Below are 21,538 nucleotides of genomic sequence, written 5' to 3'. Positions count from 1 at the left end.
ACACACACACACACACACACACACACACACACACACACACACACACAAACTACCCAACATGTATACAGTTTGATGACTTGGTTTCATACTTATTCTTCTGCCAAGCCAAAGCCTCCACTGTGTTATGGAGGCAAGTTTTGCTCTTGTTGGCTTCACGACTGCTTTCCTTTCTGCTTCAATTCCACAGCAGCTTTGAGCTGCTCGTTCACCCACAAAGCCTATGCTGACAATGTATCTTTGGAACAGCTAAAGAGGAAGGGGGTATCAATCCCACATATCTCAGCGTAAATAGCCAAGATTAGAGGACTGATGACACTAATAAATGATCACCTCTACTTCATTCATTATTAGCTATGCAGCCACTTTATCCCAGCTCTCTTTTTTTGTACTTATGATCTGCAAATACATTAACTGGATTTAATTACACCTAATCACTTTAATGCAACAGATTACGTTGGATTTGTTTTTCTTTTAATTGGGCTCTACGCATCTCCAGGAGATGAGAGATGTACACTCCATTATCCTCAAGCGTGAGGAATAAGGCCTTTCTGCCATTTAATTACTGAACTGAATTAGCTTTAATTTGTTCTCTAAACAAATACCTTTTTCACCTTTTATACGTCAGTGTGGGTGGGGTACAGAAAGCCTCCATAAACACAAAGACAAGTGCAGAGATGTGGAGGGCGTGCAACTGCTTGTACAAAAGTGTTTGTAGTACATTCATTTGAAAAGGCTCATCTATAATGACAATGTGAGACACACGCCGGAGATAAATCTGATCTATCTCAACAAGTTCACAACATGACTTAGCGTTACTGAGTCATAAGCTTTAGGTCACACATTGGTAAGGGGTAAAGTGGGTGAGCATTACATCAAACGTTTGTGAGGACATGTAAGCATGTGTCTCACTTCTGTTCACTCTTTTAAAAGAACTTTGCTGTAATTGTTGGCCTGCAGGCTGTGTGTGTGTGTGTGTGTTTGAACCTTAGCCAGAGCTGAATCATATCTCTGGCTCATCTACAAGCCCCAACAGGCTCCTAATTGGAACTGTTGTTGAGCGCTGTGAGGACACCCAGGTATTTGAATGGGGTATCTGCTTGAATGAGGTATAGGATCGTTCTTATCAGTGCAGGGTCACAGGAAAGCGATTAGCACTTTGCCAGGCACGCTGTCATTTGGCGGCTTCTGAGAACAAAGGTGTATCTGTGTCTGTAGTAAAGATACTGATGTCAGATAGTGTAGTTTGCAGGAGTGTGTGTGTTAGTGTGTGTGTGTATTCAGGAGACTCATAAGTACTCAGCAATCCACAAGACACAGAGTAGATAACGAATGCTGCCGACTAAGATTGCAATATATTTCCACATGTATGAAACAATGTGAAAAAGTTATGAAAAAATATGTTTTCAACAAACTGGTTTGTGTGAGATTCTTCGCTCTTACCTGACTTCCCTCCTTCTGCCAGAAGACAGCAGGCTGAGGGTTTCCTTTGGTTTCACACGGGAAGGTGGCAGTGCGGCCTTGAGCCACTATTTGGTCCCTTGGGCGGATGACAAACTGGGGAGCAGCTGAAGTCAAAGGGCAGACACACCAGTGTTAGTAGAGCAGCGGCACACAGTGAGGCCAAACATAAGGGCTGGAGATTATTAGGGCTTGGGGATTTCAAGCAAAAACGGGAGTGCCGTACAGAGCTTCCATGCAGCGTTTGTCAATCTTTCACTCTCTAATGGCTCTGAACAGAGGAAGGACACCAATGACTATCATGACTATCATTGCCATGGTCACCAGGTTGGCCATTCATCCAGGTGAGGCTGAGGCTGAATGAATGACAGTCACATTGGCATTCACACGGGGAGGCGCCTCAGTCACTTAGATCTGAGACAACACAAAGGCACACCCATGCCCTGGAAACATCCAACACTATGAACAGTTATAGACATGTATGGGTTAATCATGTCTGACTTTCGTATGTGGGATTTAGTCCGCATCAGTATGCATCTCATAGAAAAGTCAAGATCTGAAGTGGCTCAGTACTTCTGATCAAAGTTGTATCAACAGGGAGTGAGAGACAAACACTATTTCTGTGTTTACCTCTCCATCAAACGGAGAAGAGGCTCGAGAAGCTATCAGACTTTGAATTCTTAGTGTGAAGCTTTCTCAGTCAATATTCATGACTCCATCAGGAGCCAGACCAGTTGTCACACACTCGCAGTCTGAACAGAGTGAGATATTTCTGACTGACAACTTGGCAGACGCAGCTCAATAATAAAGAGAGAGGAGTTTCGAGATGAGATCAAAAGTTCTTTTGGGGTGCAGTTTTTGCCTCTCTGTGCTCCCTGACCATTCTCTGCATGGTAGGTCAGGGAGGCAGGACTTCATATCACCCCTCCCTCACATTTCCACATGTTCAAGACATGACTCGTCACAGGACAATTAACAAGCAAAGGCTGGTGAATCTGAGAGCATAGCTGGGGTAACACCAGAATTTAATGTTTTCTTTCCTACTTTATTACTTAATTACAACAGATATCTTAATATTGATCATATTGTTAATATTAGAAAAAATGATAGAAGATTTCTGTTTTTATCTAAAGTAATCAAAAACTTCAGTGTCCTGCATCTGGATGACAGCATAGAAGCAAAGAAGACTTGTCATCCTTAGTCCACAGTCTATGTTTATTAACTTCCAGTTACCTGGACTCACATTTCTCACACAGTGTCTATATGCTAATCATAAACTGCAGAATATTACCACAATTATCTCAGCAGCAAAACTAGATCTCTGAAACTTGAACTTGACCCGAGGTAATTTACTGCATGACCCAAGACCTCTACTTGTTCATTCACTAGGGGCTTTAGTCCCACGTTTGCCAAGATAAAACATCGACGACACGTTCCTTACAGGAGGGATCATGGTTTCTGCAGAGATAATGAAAGTCAACAAATTAAAGACTCAGAGTAAGTCCAAACAAAGGATAGTATAGGCCATTTTCACAGATTGTTGTAAAATGTTATAACAAAAGAAAATTCTGAATTGTTGCACCGCAACATGTTGCACCATTTCTGTTTCTTTTGATTTCTTTGTAAGTCTTTTCACTGACAAGCCAGCTGGTTCCAGTAAGGCCAAACTCTTCCCATTTGGCTGGTTTCTCAATGTAATCCCGTTTTGGGGGTGTGTATTTGTCAAAGATACACACAGTTGGGAATGGTACAGATGGCTACAGATTTACTGCCTTCCCATTTGGCCTTCTGCAGCTTGGATATCTTGTGGCTCTCACAATGCTGGGCCTGATACAGAGCTCCTAAATCATGCTCTGGCAAGGACTCGGTTCCCTCCCTCCACTTCCTCTGCTCCATCCCACACACTGCATTACTAACTACTCGCTAAAAAATATGGTTTAACACCTTACAGACTGGTCCCTATCACTGCTGCGCCCGACCTTGTCCTTTCTCACACTCTCTCCGTCGGTATCTCCTTCTTTCCCATTCTCATAGACTATTGATGCACACACAATCAACTGAATTTATACAAAAGAGGTTACCAAACTACTCTCCATATCAATGATACTGTCAAACAGAATTAAGTTATGTGAATCTTTTGAGGTTAATAATTGACTGGATGTCAAAAAGAAGAAGAAAACAAGTCAGATATAGCTAGATTTCACCAGACTTAATAGAAAACAGAAGTCTGTTTGTGAATCAGCAAAAACTTGGCATCATCCTTTGGTCACTGATATACACTAATTAAGTATGTTTCCCACTGTACTTGACTGTTAGAACATCTGCTACCAGGACAAAATACCCACCGTATCCATCAAAGCTGTAGTTTTGTCTTGTTAGCTTTTCCTTGTGGCTTGAGGTGAACCTTGGGGTCATTCTATACCTTAAATCTCCCTTTCTATATTTAAAATTACTTTGGAAAAGAAATAAAATACTTGTGGGAAATGCAAGGGGGATGGACCTTAAAAGGGAGAGGGAGGCCCACTGAGAAGAACAGATCAAAAACTCAGACAAATCAAGAGGAAGTCAGTGTGTGACAGTTTCACAGCTCAGGGCTAACTCGCACTGGCCCTGTTTTTGATTCAGAGACCCTTAATGACACGTGAGAGGCTCCTTCCTGTCGCCTCCTGAGGAAACACACGATCAGGCGCCCATATTTAATTCATGACAAGCCGCATCTGCCTGGTTTGGAGAGGGCTCCGCATTAAAACAGCATTCAGGGTGAAAAGAAGAAATGGACAGAGAGAAAGACATCTATTCAGTACAGCCAGGCACACAAACTAAGAAGCATTTCTTCCTCCTTTAAAATCCCACGTTCAATCATATTTTATTCAGAAGTCAACGGCAATTACTGTCTCTTCCCACAGGCAGAGTGAATGTGTAATTTCCTCCATCCTCTTGAAAGCTGACAGTTTGACAATCGCAGAACCGCCACTGCTGTTTTGGCAACCAGTCCTGCCGGCAGTGTCTTTTTTTTCCCGCCAGTCAAGCCTGTCTCGACAAACACTTCTGCCATTCTTTTCCTCTCACTTCTTTGTCCCGACGCATGTTTCTTGTTCCTGCATTCCTCCTGTTCCTACTCTCAGAAAGCACACCTTTCTCTGCAGATGCCCATTTACACTCACTTCCTCCAACAATTCAACATCTTAAGTGTATCATATTTGGTTCTGCCTTGACCATCCCCCAATCCACAAGGGAAATACCATGAGATCCCCAGCTCTGTGTCATGGGGCTCAGAAGGAGAGAAGCTCGTCCAAAACAAACAGATCTCAGCTTTGTGTTCCAAAAATCCACAGATGGCTTCAAGAATTGCAAGTTAAACACGTCCTGGACCATATGAGATGACAATGTCTGAGACTTCAGACTGCCAGCCCACTCGGTCATTGTAAAGGGCACGGTCTAGTGCTACACTGGTAGCGGAAACTTTGAGTTAATGTACTTGATAAGTCTGCGCTGTAGTATGGGTGTTGTTGAAATCCAGCTGCCTGTCGAGATCAAGTGCAATTGCTTTTTTTAAACACTCGAGGATATACTAAATAATGTTTTTTTTATCTAAAAAATGTTGCTTCATCATGTTGATGGTGATATAGATTGAGAAATATATTGAATTAAGTTCAAAACATATGGATACTCAGAAAACATAGAATCCATATTAAAGTAAAGTGTTCCCTTGGAGCTTTGACTCTATTTTCTGTCAAGTTGCTGCAAAGGAATAAGTGTAGCTGGCTACATTGATTAGGCTGGGTACGCATCACATCCAATTAACAAACAGACCTGGTGTAATAGGCCATTAGTGCTTTAGTAATCCAGCTGTAAAATCTCCACAGACTACAAAACTATCTGCAAACAATAATTCTAAGGGTACACAATGCGATGTGACACCTGTGTTAGTTAAATGCAGTAATGGTAAAGCAAGGTTAATTGATTGCCAAGCAGTCTAATGCGTTAATGTGTATGGAGAGGGCATGCAGGATGGAATCAAATCAGAAGGATGGTACTTACCGACGGGGCGAGCTGGAGACACAACAATGAAGGAGTGGATACACAAAAGGATCAAATCAAGACACAGACGCACAAAACAAGAAAAGACGAACAAAAGAAACATATAATAAAATAAGACAAAAAGAAATCAAAGTCAGAATGAATGACATGTTGTGTTGGGGCCAACACATTTCTGGCATAGGGAAAGCATGGCAGAGAGGATCCAGTAGCTTTTGTCCACTGTCCACTAGACAGTTTTACTGAGAAGCTCAAAGCCTCGGTTTCTCTGACACAGAATGTTGAAGGCAGTCTGATCTGAGCGCCCCCTGGTGCTCAAACATCTTTTATTGCATTTAAATACCTGCGGGGGCAGCCAATTCCACTCATCAGAGACAAACAAAATACTGGACCTTCGCTGTCTGCATTAATGAAATCTACAATTCTACGGATGGTGTGTGTTTGTAATAGCAAGGCGAGGGTGTGTTTATCGCTAGTGCGGATGGACAGAGAAGAAAAAAGACAGCAAGAGGAAGAGAGAGAGAGAGAGATCAAAAAGAGATTTCAAAGTGAAGACAGCAAGTGGGTTTTATTCAGAAACTGGAGCTTCTGGAACCCCGCTCTCTATCCAGAAGAGTTGGTGCAGTTCCCAGTGATTCTTCTGTGTTACTATGTGTGTCAAGTAAAACACTAAGATGCTACTTTCACAAATCCATCTTCCAACCCAGACCTTGTTTCATCTCCCTCTGGTCCCACTTTTAAACTCTCCACGGAGGCCTTAAACACTTGGCTTTAATGGGAAGAACAGTGGTGAAAATAGGAGAATTATGGTAAGAATGTTTTTATTAACCTTGCAAACCCCAGGTGTGGGACTGTGGGTGTGCACCAGTAATCTGTGAAATGGCTTTGCTGACTGGCTGGCTACAGCACAGAGGACGGCGTGGCTAGCAGACCACTGCGACGGGGGAGGGTGGCAGAGTGTGTCAACGCTGCACTTGGAAATGTAAATAATTAAACACATTCATAGACTGTCTACATCTTTCTCGACTGTGAGAGTCAGCATTCTGGATTTCCATTTGTGTAAAGGGGACCCTGTGGAGTGAACTGCCATTCTAAACCTCATATTGGTGCACAAGCACGATAACTTCAGCGGCCCATGGCTTCTCTAAGTGTTGTCACATGCTAGCTAATGTGAAAAAAATCACAAAGAACAAAGGTGTTTCTTACCTCTGACAGTGAGAGTGGCGGAGGCCTCCAGCTTGCCCACGCGGTTTTCTGCCACACAGGTGAACGCGCCCTCGTCGTTAATGGAAGCCTTCTTCACTCTCAGCACATAGTCGTCCTTGTCATACTTGATCTCGTACCTGTCAACAAAGACGCAGCATCATGAAATCAAAGTTGCCTGCTCAGCATCGAACGCAAATACTGTCGATTTAGATAAAACATTGACAGCGTGACAAATAAGACGTGTTTCAGTTTTTCACCCAGCTGTAGCTGTGGAAAAAGTATATTTCCTCTTGGAGAGGAACACAGAAACGCAACTGTTCATTCTGACAAAAAGAGATTGCAAGGGGGGGGGTGTCAATTATTCAACAATGACATACAGTACACAGAGAGATGTGCGTTCAGTTGAAACCCTCAAAACTCTTTCAATATTCATGAGAAGTATCTCTCTCGCTGTGTGTGTGTGTGTGTGTGTGTGTCTCTATCTATCTATCTATATATATATATATATATATAGAAAAACCGTATTCGGAGCTTTGTGTGTGTGTGTGAGTGCATACTGTGCTGTTGTGCGTCCCCATCTTCTCATTGTAAAGCAACTGACTGAATCAATACAGCCACTATAGTTGGCCACAATTTCAATTCCACTGCAGCAATCTAATGTTTGTGTTTAGGCTTGTTTGCAGATGCTTGTATGTGTGCCTTGACCTGTATGAATTAAATGTCAGTTGACAGGGGGATGATGCTGCTCTGGTTTGTTGTCTGAGTCTGTAATTGAAGGGGGTGCTGGCCTGGCAAGTGTGTAAGTAGTGTGCTGACGTGGTTGGTGTGGCTGTGTGATGGTGGTCTGTCAGCAAGACAAGCTTCTGCTGTCCACCGTCTGTCACTCACAGACAATGAGAACAGGGTTGAGATGAACAGATAAAAGGCCACTCGAACGTGACACTATGTTTGCCCCTTTAAAAGCCCTGCATAGAATTTCAATATGATGATAGAACATTTCATATTATTAGTTTCTAGAACATTTAAAACCTTAGGGTTGAGTTGTTGCAGTCTGTGTAGCCTTTAAATCCATGCTCTGCAGTCTGCTGCCGTATCTTTTTTTTTTATTACCGCTCGGAGTCCCAAAAGTCAGAATGTTTTAAATCCACATAGGGTCTTTAAAGGATAAGCCCGATATTATATTATCCTTTTGTTATAGCGTACGCCTCTGTGCCATGAAACTCTAAACTTGTAGTCCAACAACTATTAAAAACACATAAAAGAACCAAGAGCAGTGATGTCTGCCCAACATGGAGCTAACCCTTCAGAGATTGAAAATGCAGTCACAGAGCTGTTTCAGAACAAACTGCGCTGGCCATGTTCATCGTAATGAAGAAATATTCCACACAGTATGACTCTTTTATGTGTTTTTAATAGCTTTTAGATGACAACAGAGCTCTATGGCACAGAATAATATGTTATATCAGGCTTTGGCTACACAGATGATACTTGTTAGAAGGATAAATTCATTTTTGTTTTTGGTCTCTTCAGAGGAATAGTTGAAAAAAGATTTGATTTATACTTTAGACTGTGAGGCTTGTACACATGAAGGTGGACAACCGTTTACTCTGGATAATACATGAGACTATTAGATATGGCAACAAACTGTTTTACAGCGATACTTTCTGAAATGACTTCAGAGTAACAGTGAGCTATGGTCCATTTCCCTCCGAGTGGGAAAGACCCCTCTGCTCGACCATCAGGTGTACTGATGGCTGCTGGCAGCTGCAAGACTAATCTGTCCTGTCTTTTTTTTCTTTCTTTTTTTCACCTGCTGTTATGACATTTCCTGAGCAAGCATTCAAAGGCAGCTTTATTGAAGCACATTCCTCAATTCTGACTGCCAGTTCCTCCTATCCACACAGGTACTTAAAGAGCCATAATGATTATTTGACTGAGTCATGACTGGATGCTTTGTTCTAGAGAGAGGGTATGTACAGTTCAGGTAATAGTGGGGGACATGAATAAAGCATTTATTGTTGAAACCGGGTGAGTGGCATCCAAAGGAATGAGACAGCACCTTTTGGGACATGCCTGTTGTCAGATGAAAAACAAACAAGGGAAAGAGCGTGCTCCCTTACCCTGCCTCCGGGTTCGAATGGGTAGCTCAAGATGAACTACTGACTTGAAAGGAGGAGGTAGAAATATGCAAAAGAGTGGCAGGGACAAATTAGGGCTTAGTGAAGACACCATGACTCCCGAAAAACCATGATGACAGCAAGTGAACAGGCTCATTTTATTCCCAGCATTCTCAAATAACCAAACCTAACCAGCTCTGTGCCGACAAACAACAGCAGGCTCACAATGTCAACGCTAACATGTGGATGTTAAGGGGGTAGGCTTCAAGGTTTGCCATATTCACCGTGTTAGTTTAGCGTGTTAGCATGTTAACATTAGCTAATTAGCAATTTCAGTTGAGGCTGATGGGAAGCATCAGTTTTGGAAGTATTAAGTCATAAAGCAAATTATTGGATACATTCTGGACACATTTTTAACCTGATGTTTACACTAGATGAAAAGTGTGGACTGACTGAATGACAAAGTGACATTGCCACCCAAAAAGCCATGCTACCACCACGGCTAAAAAGGATGCTAGCTTGTCAGAGTACAGAGCTCTTGAGCTACATTTTCTTTCAAACTATATGGAACAAAGCTAAAGGAGCAAATGCTAGCTAACTAGCAGCAAACTTACTTAAAAGTCGCTGAATGGGTCATCACAAATCAATACAACAACCCAGAGGAGAGAACATGCTCGAGAACTACAGATCTCGTGACAAAACATAGAAACACAAACTGTTCACCTGTTCATACAGGTTCCTCCTACAGCCTGACATCTGCACGGCCGAGCCCTTGCCGTGCGGATGGCCCACATATGCGCACAAACTGGACAACATGCTTATTGTTCTTGGTCCCGTCTCCATCAATCTCTCAAAACAGAACCTCTGGCTGGCCCATGACTTATTAGTGGGGAAACATGAGCCCAATCAATCTGTAATCAACTTCCTATATGGAATCAGCCGAGATGACAAGATGAGTGGGAATACTCAGGGATAAGAGGTAGTTGTGGCCACACACACATGTGAGTACACACAGAAAGGGAACAGTAGCTCTTTATTGAGACTGAATTGGGGTAGAGCTCTGTTCTCTATTAGAAGAGGAATGTAATTGCACATGTACAAGGGCTGTGGAAAGGATAGGAGAGCCAAGTTCACTCTCCCTCCTTTTCAACTAGAAAAAAATGGCTCGCTGTATACACACACACACACACACACACACACACACACACACACACACACACACACACAAAGAACAAAGTATACAATCACCCAACACATATCCACACATGTGCAGAGTCATTCACTCATGCAGGGAGATGAGGAGTGATGGGAATGTAAGCAAATGCCAAGACAAAGCAGAATTTTTTCTGGGTTGTCAGCGTGATGTGTTTGCTGCATGGAGAAGGCTGTGCAGAGATGACAACTTTACTGGACAAACTTTAAAAGCATTACATCTCAAAAATCCCTTCAGATCATCTTCAGAGGATTTGCCTTGAAAGCGCCCGTCAGGAACACACTCACCTGTGTTCCACCTTCCGACTTGTGCCAATTCACCCACATTAAGAGAACCGTATCTCTTGGTTGTGTGGACGACTGAATGCGCACGTACAGTTAGCCGCAAAATGACTCAACTTGAGGGGATCTTATCTGCCTCGCCTCTGTGTGTACATGAATGGGGCCGGCAGTAAGCAGAAGGGTTGTGTGCCAACTCGGAGCACATGAATCAGACTCAGGATACAGCAGGGGACCAATTCCAGCCAAGTCTGTGGCCTGGCTGCTCTGACACAAAGTCCCCTTCTCCGCTCCATTTCATTCTGACAGTTTGATCCACTTTCACGCCATCTTACTGCTACTTTACCACATCCTGATCAAAAGAGCTGGAGTCTACCTGTCCAGGCCTTGTCACCCATGAGAGGGAATCAATTAACCGCTATCACTTCTCATCTTCCTTCTGTAAGGCCATTAGCCAGAGCTCCACTCCTTTTTGGCATCTCTCACATCTTAGCAGGGTCAGGGCCTTCCAATCTGTCTGACTAACATTCATCACTTTATCCTACATTAATCAAAGATCAGATCTCCCTTGTGGTTAGGCGAGGGGGATTGTGGGATGCAAATTGATCCTAAATTTGCCTTTAAAAACTGACTTCTCTCCAGTGCCACAGAAGAAATTTGCAGCAGTGCAGTTATCAAAGTGGTTTGGAGCAGACACATTGGTTATACTGGAAAATGTTGCAGATAGACAAAGAAACAGAAAAAGTGCAGCTCACTGGCCGATGCCTGGAAGCCACTCTCACTCTCTCTCCTTGTGAAGAACAAAGGATGCCCAAGCACTAAAAGCACTAAGAAAGTCAGATGTATATGCTGAAGTAGTCATTTGTACTTTCTTAGCAGTGGAGACTGTGTTTTTTCTGCCGTTCCACGAAGATGAAAAGCACTGATACATAATGAATGATCGGCTGTGCATCTTCCTAATTAATGCAAAACCAACATTTCTTCCTTCTCTATTATAAATATTATATTACGATTATTATAAGATTACTTTGTTGTTGACACAATTCGTGGCAACACAGCATAAAGATAAGATATACCGCCGATCATCCTACTGCCATTCCACTCGCCACAGCCCCCTTACGCCCGCGCTCATAAATACCAGATGTATCCACTTATATATCAGGGGAAGTAATGGAGACAGGAATCATAGCCTGCCGTCTTTTCATTCTGCTGAGCAGCGGAGGTGAGAAATCACTGAAACTGGATGGTCAGCATAACGCAGGCGCTCCTGTCACACTAGCTTTAACAGCTCTTTCTAATAGAATGACCCACACATACCTCTGTCGTACACCCTCACACTCACTCACTCACTCGCACACACACGCGCACGCCACAAAGGGATTGAGTCAGAAAGAAAGGCTTTTCTGCTGAATGTTGCAGGGGCTGCGCTGTGGAGGTCAATGAGGCAGGGGGGCCTGAATAAAGATGGACTGCAAGACCAAAGGGGCTCTGATAAGGCGCAGGAGAGGATACAGGGGTCCAGAGCAAATAAGGAGGGAGAGGGAAACCAAAGGGGGGGTGAATGTGGGCCACACACTGAGCCTGTAGCCAGTGGGAGATAACACACAGTGCCCGAGTCCTTTCACTGGGATTCATAGACTATGTCAAAAACTCTTCTATTTGGAGACAGAGAGCTCTCTAGTGCTCCTCTCCTGGCTCTGTCATATGGTAGCAGCTATGGTGTGCTTTCCCCAAGATTCGGCAGAGAAGCTTGACAGACTGGGATTAATATGATACTGATGTTTTGACAATCTTACAAATAAGGAATTGGCCTGTTTACGCATAACATAGGTGATGTAAATGTAGCCACATCATGCACGGACATTGTAGTCCATGCACTAGATGAGTTACAGCTCTATCAGAGCTCTCATAGGGTTTTCAGTCACATGCTACAATCCAGCTGCTTGACGACACATGCCAAAGATTTTCCCCTGGGAAGACACACTACTCTACCATCTAAATCTAATCTTATGTATATCGGTGCATTCAACCCAAATTAATTTCTCCAGGGGAGGTTGTGTGATTTTAATATTGCATGAGCTGGTCAGTGATTTTAAACCTGCCCCCAGTGCATGTATGCTTTTTTGTTTGTTCTACCAAGGTAAAACTGAAATCCCCAATTAACTATTGTTTTTAGTTATTGGTCCTCTAATAATTTAAGTCCCCTCCTCAGAGACACCTTGTATTTTAAATATCCATTAGCTCAGCACACAGTTTAAATTCTGTGTGACAATGGAAAAAGTAGAATTTTTTTTATTTTCAGATCTAATGGCAAAATATAGTCCTATTTGGGGGCCCAGATAATGAGGGGAAAAAAAAGAAAAGCCATTAGAGTACGATACCGCAATCTCAACAAATGGGCTGATCTAATTTCAGCTGCAGGTAATTATTCTGTCTTGGCTAGTCTACCTTCCTATTTCTAATTCTATGTGTAGTGGACTTCATGTATTTAACACCATCACCTCACAGACTCCTCTCTACCTCCGTCTTAATGAAAATGTATAATGGGAATTCAGAAAGAGTCCTTTCATAACGCTTTTAATAATAACAATGTAAAAAATATATCTTTGTCTCTTAAAACCAGATCCCGTAATTTGGCATTAGACGGAAGAAATAAGATTTAAGGTTAAGCACTCATTAATTGGGCTGTGCTACAATTAAGCGTGCAAACAGAGACATGAATGACAGAGCTTTAAGCAACTCACGTAAACAACTTAGCTTAAACATTTTCTCACTTAGATTAAGGTCAAGAGTTGATTGAAATGTCTAAATTCCCATTCATAATTAATGCACCTGTAGTAATAATGCACCTGTTGTTGCTTGACATTTCTAGCTATTTACTCTGACATGTGGCAGACTGACAATTAAAAGGTTTGACGGGGACATTTCTCAGAATTTTGCATTATAACAGACACAGAAAACGATTTAATTGAACTTTTTATTACACTGCAGTACAAAAGCCTGTTGACTAGTGCCCTAGAGTAGATAAACTTGTTAGGTGATTTTAATCTAGTTTTTACAAACAAAAAAATAACAGCATTATTGTCTTTGTCCTCTAATTGAAACTATTCTTTTGCTGTCTCTATCTCGTCCTCTATCCCCAGAGACTGAAGCCGGTGCCATCCTGGTGTGCTTTATGTCTATGTGCCAGTGTGTGCATGTGTTTGCCTTGGAGGCTGCTGGAGCCACTGAGCATATTAAAGACCTGTTTACTCAGCTGAGGCTCCATTTCTCTTCCCAGTACACAACCTGTGTAAAGGGACCAGCGAAGACCAGCAAAGACAAGTTAAAACAGTTTGATGGTTAAGAGGGAGCGGTCTAACTAAATATCTCTTTTTACAGCTTACCATAATAATAAGGACAGTGTGACCTTTTCGGATGAAATGCAAACAGAGACCCGCTCTTCCCTTTGCACATTGGAGAGCTTGATCTTTAGTCGTCTTTTATCCCTACGGCGAAGACCGCTGCTGATACAGCTACAGACGCCCACAGTGTAATGGCACAATGGCCGTGTGCTACAGTAGCTGTTTTATTTCTTCTTCTTCTGAGCACTTGCCAGTTATCAAACTGGAAACTATTCTTGCGTGGGATTTGAAACAATTCCTCTGTCAGTCAGAGAGAAGCCCTGTTTGATGTTTATTAATTGAGGATAAGCAGTGGAGAAAGCAGGAACAAGTTTGTCACTTAACTTAATATGAGTTTTCTTTTTGGCAAGCCACAAAGGCAGCAGAAAATGTCAGAATTAGTCGCAGTCTTCATGCTCGCTTTCTGCATCAAAGCAAAACTGGAGAATTAAACGTAGCGAGGAAAACAAAAGACCTCACATTGTAATTAGAAACATTTTGATATTTATCGCTTATTAATTTCGGCAGCGTTGCTTTTTCCCGTTTTCAGTTATTTTTCCATATCCAAATAAGGACAAACTTCAAAGGGAAGCGACAGTTAGGCACATGACACTCATCCTACTCCGTTACAGATCTGTTAATTAGTGTACAAAATGAGCTCGTTTCCAGAGCCAACTCCCTCTTAGAGACATGAGTGAAATACTTCTATGTGTTTGCCTTGGCACAGTGCTCGTGTTGAATTGCCCAGTGAACCAAATCCTTATCAGACACAAACAACCCGCCCACGCTCAGCTCTGCAGCTAGCCTCGAGTGATGTCAGGTCCACTGAGTGTATGTTTTATGAGGTGATCCAAGCAGTGCGTGACTGGCTCGTTGGCTGGGGACAGAAGGCTGGTATCTTTGAAGTCCACTCCTGACAACGACACCGCTATTGACTTTGAGTCCAGTGACTCACGGTGGAGCAACAGGCCAACGCACGGGACCAGGAAAGAAGAGTATCACTACAGTGTATCATCAGCGGCTTTTTACAGGAAGTGAGACAGACTGTAGCTGGGAACTGTGCTCTCGGTAAATTACAGACTTGTACTCCTCTTTCTTTCATCAGTTTCTGATTTTTTGCAACTGTGAGTGCATGTGTCCTGTCAGCGAGGGTATAGAGACTGAATGGGGTTAAATGTGTACAGCAGGGAGTGATGATCTAGGTGTCTCAGGCTTCTGTGCCAAGATTTCACCTGAACAGCTGCACCTGTACACATACACTCGAGGGCCACGTCAGCTCTTTGTATCTCCTGTCATTCTATCTGTCTCTGTCTGCTTTGCAATGTGCCATTATTTTTTTCTGCTCCTCTAGATGTCTACCTTTCAGCCTACCTGCGCACTTAGCTGTCACTCAGTTGTAATTGTTTAGCTCAGTATCTGTTTGTCTTCGTGCAGACCCCTGCCTTGACACGAGACACTGTCTTCCCCTGTCTTGGCTGTGGGAGCTGTCTTCTGGGGCACCCAAGGGCAGAGTAATTTTATCCTCAATGTGTAACGTGCGTTGTGTGCAGCCTCATAGAGCTATTTAATGCCCCCTGGCAGCCAGGCCAGGTGAGAGCTGGCAGTGTGACTTATCAGTAGTTTGTCAGTCAGACTGACATCAGTGCCTCCACAGCTCCTTTGCATTAAGTGCAGCCTGTCACATCAGTGCTGCACACACACACACACACACACACACACACATACACACACACACACACTGTTTTAAGAAACCTTTCTCTCTTAAAATAAAGCATTTCCTTGAGAATATTCTTGTAGATGTACATACCTCCCACGAGGAACATCAATGTCGTCTTTCCTCCAGCGTACGTTTGGCTGAGGGTCTCCTTGTACTTGGCAGCGGAACTCCACCGTCTCCTCCTCCAGGACAACCTGATTGATGGGCCTCCGGAGGAAGGTTGGTCGCTCTGCAGGATGGGCACAGAGGATAGAAATAGATAACTGTTTAATGTAATACCGTGGGTTTATGTCAGTGTGTGAATATAAAGTGCATGCATTTGTCAACTCACTTTGTTTTCACTCGTAAAAATCAGTTTACATCAGGCATTCTGATCATTACCCTTGTGATCATCTGTGATCTCTTCTACAATCATTATATGGGCAATATGAACTATACAGTAACTGAGAATATACAAGGACATATATGAAAGTCACATCATTGAGGAGAAACAAAAGTTTCCGGAGAACTGGAGGAGTAAAGCTCACCAAACACTGTGACTTGTGCCGTCTCGCTGTCCCTCTCTCCGACCATGTTGGTACCCACACAGATGTACATGGCAGCATCGCTCTTTCTTGTGTTGGAGATCATTAGCTTTCCTCCTCGAATCTATTGGAAAAAAAAGTAAATACAGACATATAAAACATTTAGGTTTTTTTTCCACTGTCTTCAAATGTACTCCCATTATTCTCTCCCCTATGCACTGAAGCAACAAAGGAATGATCCTTTACTTGCCTCCAACACACCAAAACACTGTCAAATGTGTTCAATGGCAGACCATTCCAGAACCAAGAGCTTTTTGTTTTTACCTTAAGTGCCCAGGGACTAAGAGTAAAATAACAAATTGAGTCCAGGTATTAAAACAGATGGTAAAAGTACTCACGGTGATCCTGTCATCCTTGTCGTCAATTCGCACTTTGTCTTTCTTCCAGTAGATGGTGGGCTCAGGATGGCCTCTGGGAGGAACACACTCAAGGATGGCTGGCTCGCCTGCTGCCACCACCACGTCTGTCGGGTTCTGTCTGAAGTCATCTCGCAGCACTGAGGAGAAAAAAATAAATAAAAATGGTTCAGGAGGAGTGCGGTTGTGTAGCATGACACTGAATTTAAATGCTGAAATGTTAAAGTCCACCATTTTTAAACTGTCTTCATATGTATTAAGTTGTGTGCACAACACAGCGTGAATGTATGCTGCTTTCATTGTGGTCATTTAAATGGGATGTGCAGCTTCATCTGACAAGGCAAGCACAAGTGAAAGCTAATTGGAGCTAATGGAGGTCCCTGTGGAGGTAGCAGAACAAACAGAAACAGAATGCCCTGAAGCCTGGTGTCACTCACATGTGAGAGCTCACAGGAGTGCAACACTGCTTCACTTTGCTAGCCTGTACACACACACACACACAAATCAGATACGTGCTAATGCACAAAAACAAAAAGACAGAGGGTGGTCCGATGAACAACTGTGGCCTTGTATCCAACACCCCCCTCAGGTAGACCTTTTCATCAGAGATAGCCTCTCACTGAGCATAGTGTTCAGCAAAACACACAACACCAGCTCTTTATCAAACAAGGAGAGCTGCTGTCACACACAAACACACTAAACTACCAGGATACAACTTCCATACCAATGAGAAAACAACATAATACCTAATGTAGTAAAGAGGGACAAACTCAGGGTCGCTCTGGCTCTCTCCTGCTGTGTGTACTCAAACAGATCTCTCTCCATTTGATCTACAATAAATCTAATCTGTGGAGTAGCACTTTAGGAATTTCAGCTTCAGCAGTGTCCACCCATGCGCCAGCGAGGGACACATGATTCCTCTGAAGGATAAAAGGACTGAGCGTATTGGGGGGGGGGGGGGGGTTGAAGATTCTTGAGGAGGGCTAAATTAAGGGCAGCACCACAGGTCCTTATGTAAATTCCACGTAGCATTGGGGACAATGGTGGGGAGGGCCAGGATTATATGAGCGGATAACTGGTCCCTGCGCTCCAGGCTTCTCTCATCCTTTCATTCAATTGCCTTACCCTCTCTCTACAGAAAGCCGCACAGCCATTGTCTTCTTATTTATTTATTTAGACCAAGGGGAAGCAGGGCGGAGGAAGAGAGGATGCTTTCAACCCAATTATCCAGGGGATGCACTGGGGTACAGAGTGGGACTTTTGTGTGACATGAATTCAAATGAAACCTTTACACAGGGGTAATAGGGGAGAATACAGAAGAGGCAGAGGTTTTCTCTCTCTAATGCAGGGCTGTTCTATAAGAGCTACGGTAATTAGCCAGATCCAGCGTGGCGGACCTGGGCATAACCGGCACCACCAGTGGGCTCTGTATTTGCATTAAAAACAGGAGTCCTGCAGTTTAAAATCATCGTCAGGTTTGGACCATACACAGCCTGTTGTTTCCAAGATGGAGTTGGATTTAATTGCTCCTTTCCATGCACTGCTGATAGCACCCATGGGATTTTGTCAGAATCAATTTCCTTTGAAACGGAACAGTGACAAAAGAAAAACACGTTAGGTGCATCATTAAGGCGTGTGTGCCATGCAGTCTAATCTGATCTGAAACTGCACAGTACGTCACAGTAAATGCATCCCTACCCGGCAATCTAAATAAATACACGAAATGTGCAAACAGAAAAAAAAGGGAGCTAGCCACACGATCCAGCAAATAAAATACAATACAATACACACACACACACACACACACACACACACACACACACACACACACACACACACACACACACACACACACTTGTTGGGATTAAACACTGGGTTGCAAACAGCTACAAGCAAGCAAACAGATGACACGCCACTGGTGAAAGGATTATGCCCTGTGTTGGTTCGGGGCTTGCTAATACCAAGACAACACTCTGAACAGATATATTTACTAAGTAAATGATGGGAGGGGCCAACCCAAATACACTTTAGTACACTATCTAATCCTAACACAAGGTCATCAAGGGCAACCTCCTACGGTTAAAATAAACACACACACACACACACACACATTAAATATTCATTCCCCCTTGCTTCATTACAGTATGAGCATGTATCTCTAGTTGCCTGCAGGCACCTCCGTGGGCTGAACTACCCTTTGTCCGGGATCATAAGGCAAGTGAATGCTTTTATATTAGAATCACAACATGGCTGTTTTCTCTGTTAATCTATGTGCGGTACATCTGATATGTGTGTATCATTAAGTGGGTCTGGCATATTTGCTGTCAGAAAGTGAACTCCGGCTCCAACTCTGAGGCCCTGTAGGCATTCAGACCCGAATCATCCGACAGACGTAAGGTAATTGCCTTTCTATCCCCCTGAAACACTCAGCTCTTCTTCCACTGAAAACATCTCACCTCCCATGGAGTTTCAGCGGGCCCCAAACTCTGCCGTCTTGCTTACTTGCTTATTAATATGTATATATTTCTACATTTACACCCCTCTGTTGGCAATTGCTACATCTGTCAATCCGGCTGCGGGCTAAAAAGAACCCATATCTGAATAATATTAATCTGCCTTTGCCTCTCGTACTTTATTTATTTATTTATTTCCCAAATATCAGAGGAGTGGGCTGAATGAATGAAGGAGCATCAGGCAGGGGGCAAAGCATGGTGAATTTGCAGCTCTTTCAGCTGGCACTGTTTCAACACCTTGAACTTATGGGGAAGGGAGTCAGCTTGCAATGTGCAACCGTGAAACAGCCAAGGGGTTGAGAGTGGAGGTCTTTGCCAAAATAGAAACACAAAGGGAGACACCCACAGTTACTTTGTAAACCAGGTTGTCCTACATTGGCAGGGGGGCCGATGCCAGCAACCATTAGGGAGGTCCGCCTGTGTATGTGTGCGTGTGTTTTCTGACCTAAGATAGACTCTACACACAAAAAAAACTCCTACCGATGCAGATACATGACAAACACCCGGCATCATAGCACAGAGGTGGCAGGGAAAGGACAGGTGAGGAGAGATATTTTGTACAGTGCACCCTTTTCTCCCACCCAAGATATTACTCACTGGAGGGTGACACTGCTTGTCTGCAAGATTAGTGGGGAGCCTTGACTGAAGCGTCCAGCCTGCATACTGAGATAAGTGCTGACAAATGCATTCACCTACAGGAGTGTACCTAGCTTTGGTTGACAAAGGTTGCGCTCATGCCACAACACCACAGACTGATGTCCTCTGTTTTGACATTCACATCACTTTGATAGACATTCACTCCACAAAAAACGTATACAGAAACCCGACAAACTGTGAAATGTTTCTTAAAAGCTGCAGGGCTTGGTATCTTTTTGTAATACTGCAAATGCGGATGTTTGTGTATGTTTGCGTGGTTGTTATTACATTTCCCTCCCTATTTACTGCCGTGAAAGACCCTCCGTGCTTTCACAGATATACTCCTGGGTCAGGGGCTAAGAAACACAGAGAGAGATTACAACAGCTAGAAGCCCGGGGCCATACCCCGGCACCCAGGCCCACCACCTTCTACCCACACTCTGATTAGAAAATAAACCATGCACACACACACACACACACACACACAACCTCGGAGAGCTGTAGAGAGGTTGCTCCGAGCTATAATATAATTTCGTTCGAGTGCTTTTTTTGCGCTTCATCCGGCAGAGTGCTATTACAATACCGCCATTTTCAATTCCACCCTTAGAGAAAAGAGACAATATATATGTCACTTGACAAAACATACCAAATCCACTCTATGTGCTGTCATTGGTGTTTTGTATTACTGTTGACGCTGAAGGCAGGAGAAGGATAATGCCACACTATATATTACTAAACTGTGAAAGATGTGCCCCATTTGTCTGGATGCGAGCTTCTCCGGGTCTGAATCGCTCATTTGCCCTCCCACCGGCCAGCGCTAACCTTTGCCCCCCCATCCAGATGCAGAAATTAGCCCCTCAGCAGGCAGGCAAGCAGCAGTTTCACACATATCCCCTATATTCCTCCACTGAGGGGTTGCAGGTCAGACCAGAGAAACAGCTGCACAAATATGGCTGGCTGGCAGTGCCCAAGGCTGCACCTCCTCTGAGAACTGAGACTCTCATCATTAGCACAACTCATCACCATCTCTCTCTGTCTGTCTTATTCTCTCATAACACCATCAGAGGTCATTCTCTGTCTTTCTTTTTCTTCCATCTTCTCAGTTCATTTTTTTCCCCCCGATCCCACAGCGTTGTCCAACACGTTGCTTCCTGCCCCCTCCGCTCGCTTTCACGCGCTTGTCAGGGCTTTCTCTGCACAGACTGCAGATGAGGTTTTTGCAGATGAAGCCATATATATGCACACCTAATCATTCCCCACAGACCATGGCCAAGCCCGATATGATCTCCACCACCATTCTCCCTATCTGCAAATCCTGAGCCAAGGGATTGTAAATAACACTGTCACTTTCACAGATAAGATGCAGGAAATATGGAAAAGAGTGAAGGTAAAGAGAATCATATGGTCGGCGGCGATACCATAGTGGGGGGAAATCGCAGGTGGCGATACCGTATGAAATGTGCATCTTTAATAGAGCCCTGGATGGAAGAAAAGAGACAGAGCGTGTGTGCTCTGGCGAGAACGCTGAGAGAAAAGAGGCGAGGCATAACACAACGCAACAGGGGATGAGGAGAGGGTGCCTGATCAAGGTCAGACTGGAGAGGTGGTGAGGAGTACAAAGGTGCTGAATAAAGGGGGCTGACTGTAAACGAATGGAGTGCATTCCATCAAACGCATACCACATATTGTGCCTTCACCTCTGATTGAGGAGACACGCCTTTACAAACGTCCTTATTTAAGCAGCAGCCCCGTTCAAAGCTCATTTTTGTCAAGCAGCACCTCTAATTTGACCTAACAAGCCCCTGGGCAGCACAATAATGACAGTGAGACCACAGTGGGCGATTCTTCTGGCCGATCCAGGACAAATGTGAGGTGTCGCTCCTTAGAAACAATATAATTAACTCTTAATGAACCTCTTTCCTTCAACAATACCAACACACACATACATACACATTCTCTCACACACACACACACACACACACACACACACACACACACACACACACACACACACACACACACACACACACACACACACA

General features: G+C 43.7%; 1 protein-coding gene across 9 annotated transcripts in view; it reads right to left on the bottom strand.

Annotated features, from left to right (window-relative positions):
• The window catches only part of robo2 (roundabout, axon guidance receptor, homolog 2 (Drosophila)), a 245,935-nt gene that overhangs the window by 39,860 nt on the left and 184,537 nt on the right, over positions 1-21,538 (bottom strand). For 7 of the 9 annotated variants that reach the window (XM_031863437.1, XM_031863444.1, XM_031863442.1 and 4 more), the window contains exons 3-8: positions 16,333-16,490; positions 15,938-16,058; positions 15,501-15,639; positions 6,703-6,839; positions 5,500-5,511; positions 1,441-1,565 (exon numbers count right to left, since the gene is read on the bottom strand). In XM_031863437.1, the coding sequence (XP_031719297.1) occupies positions 1,441-1,565; positions 5,500-5,511; positions 6,703-6,839; positions 15,501-15,639; positions 15,938-16,058; positions 16,333-16,490 (692 nt within the window). The remainder of the gene's footprint in view (positions 1-1,440; positions 1,566-5,499; positions 5,512-6,702; positions 6,840-15,500; positions 15,640-15,937; positions 16,059-16,332; positions 16,491-21,538) is intronic. The other 2 variants (XM_031863438.1, XM_031863446.1) reach the window with 1 other exon arrangement.

Source organism: Anarrhichthys ocellatus, unplaced genomic scaffold (assembly GCF_004355925.1).
Source record: "Anarrhichthys ocellatus isolate YVR2014 unplaced genomic scaffold, GSC_Weel_1.0 scaffold29, whole genome shotgun sequence".
In the NCBI taxonomy this organism is placed as follows: domain Eukaryota; kingdom Metazoa; phylum Chordata; class Actinopteri; order Perciformes; family Anarhichadidae; genus Anarrhichthys; species Anarrhichthys ocellatus.
This window is presented reverse-complemented; position numbering and strand designations above follow the sequence as displayed.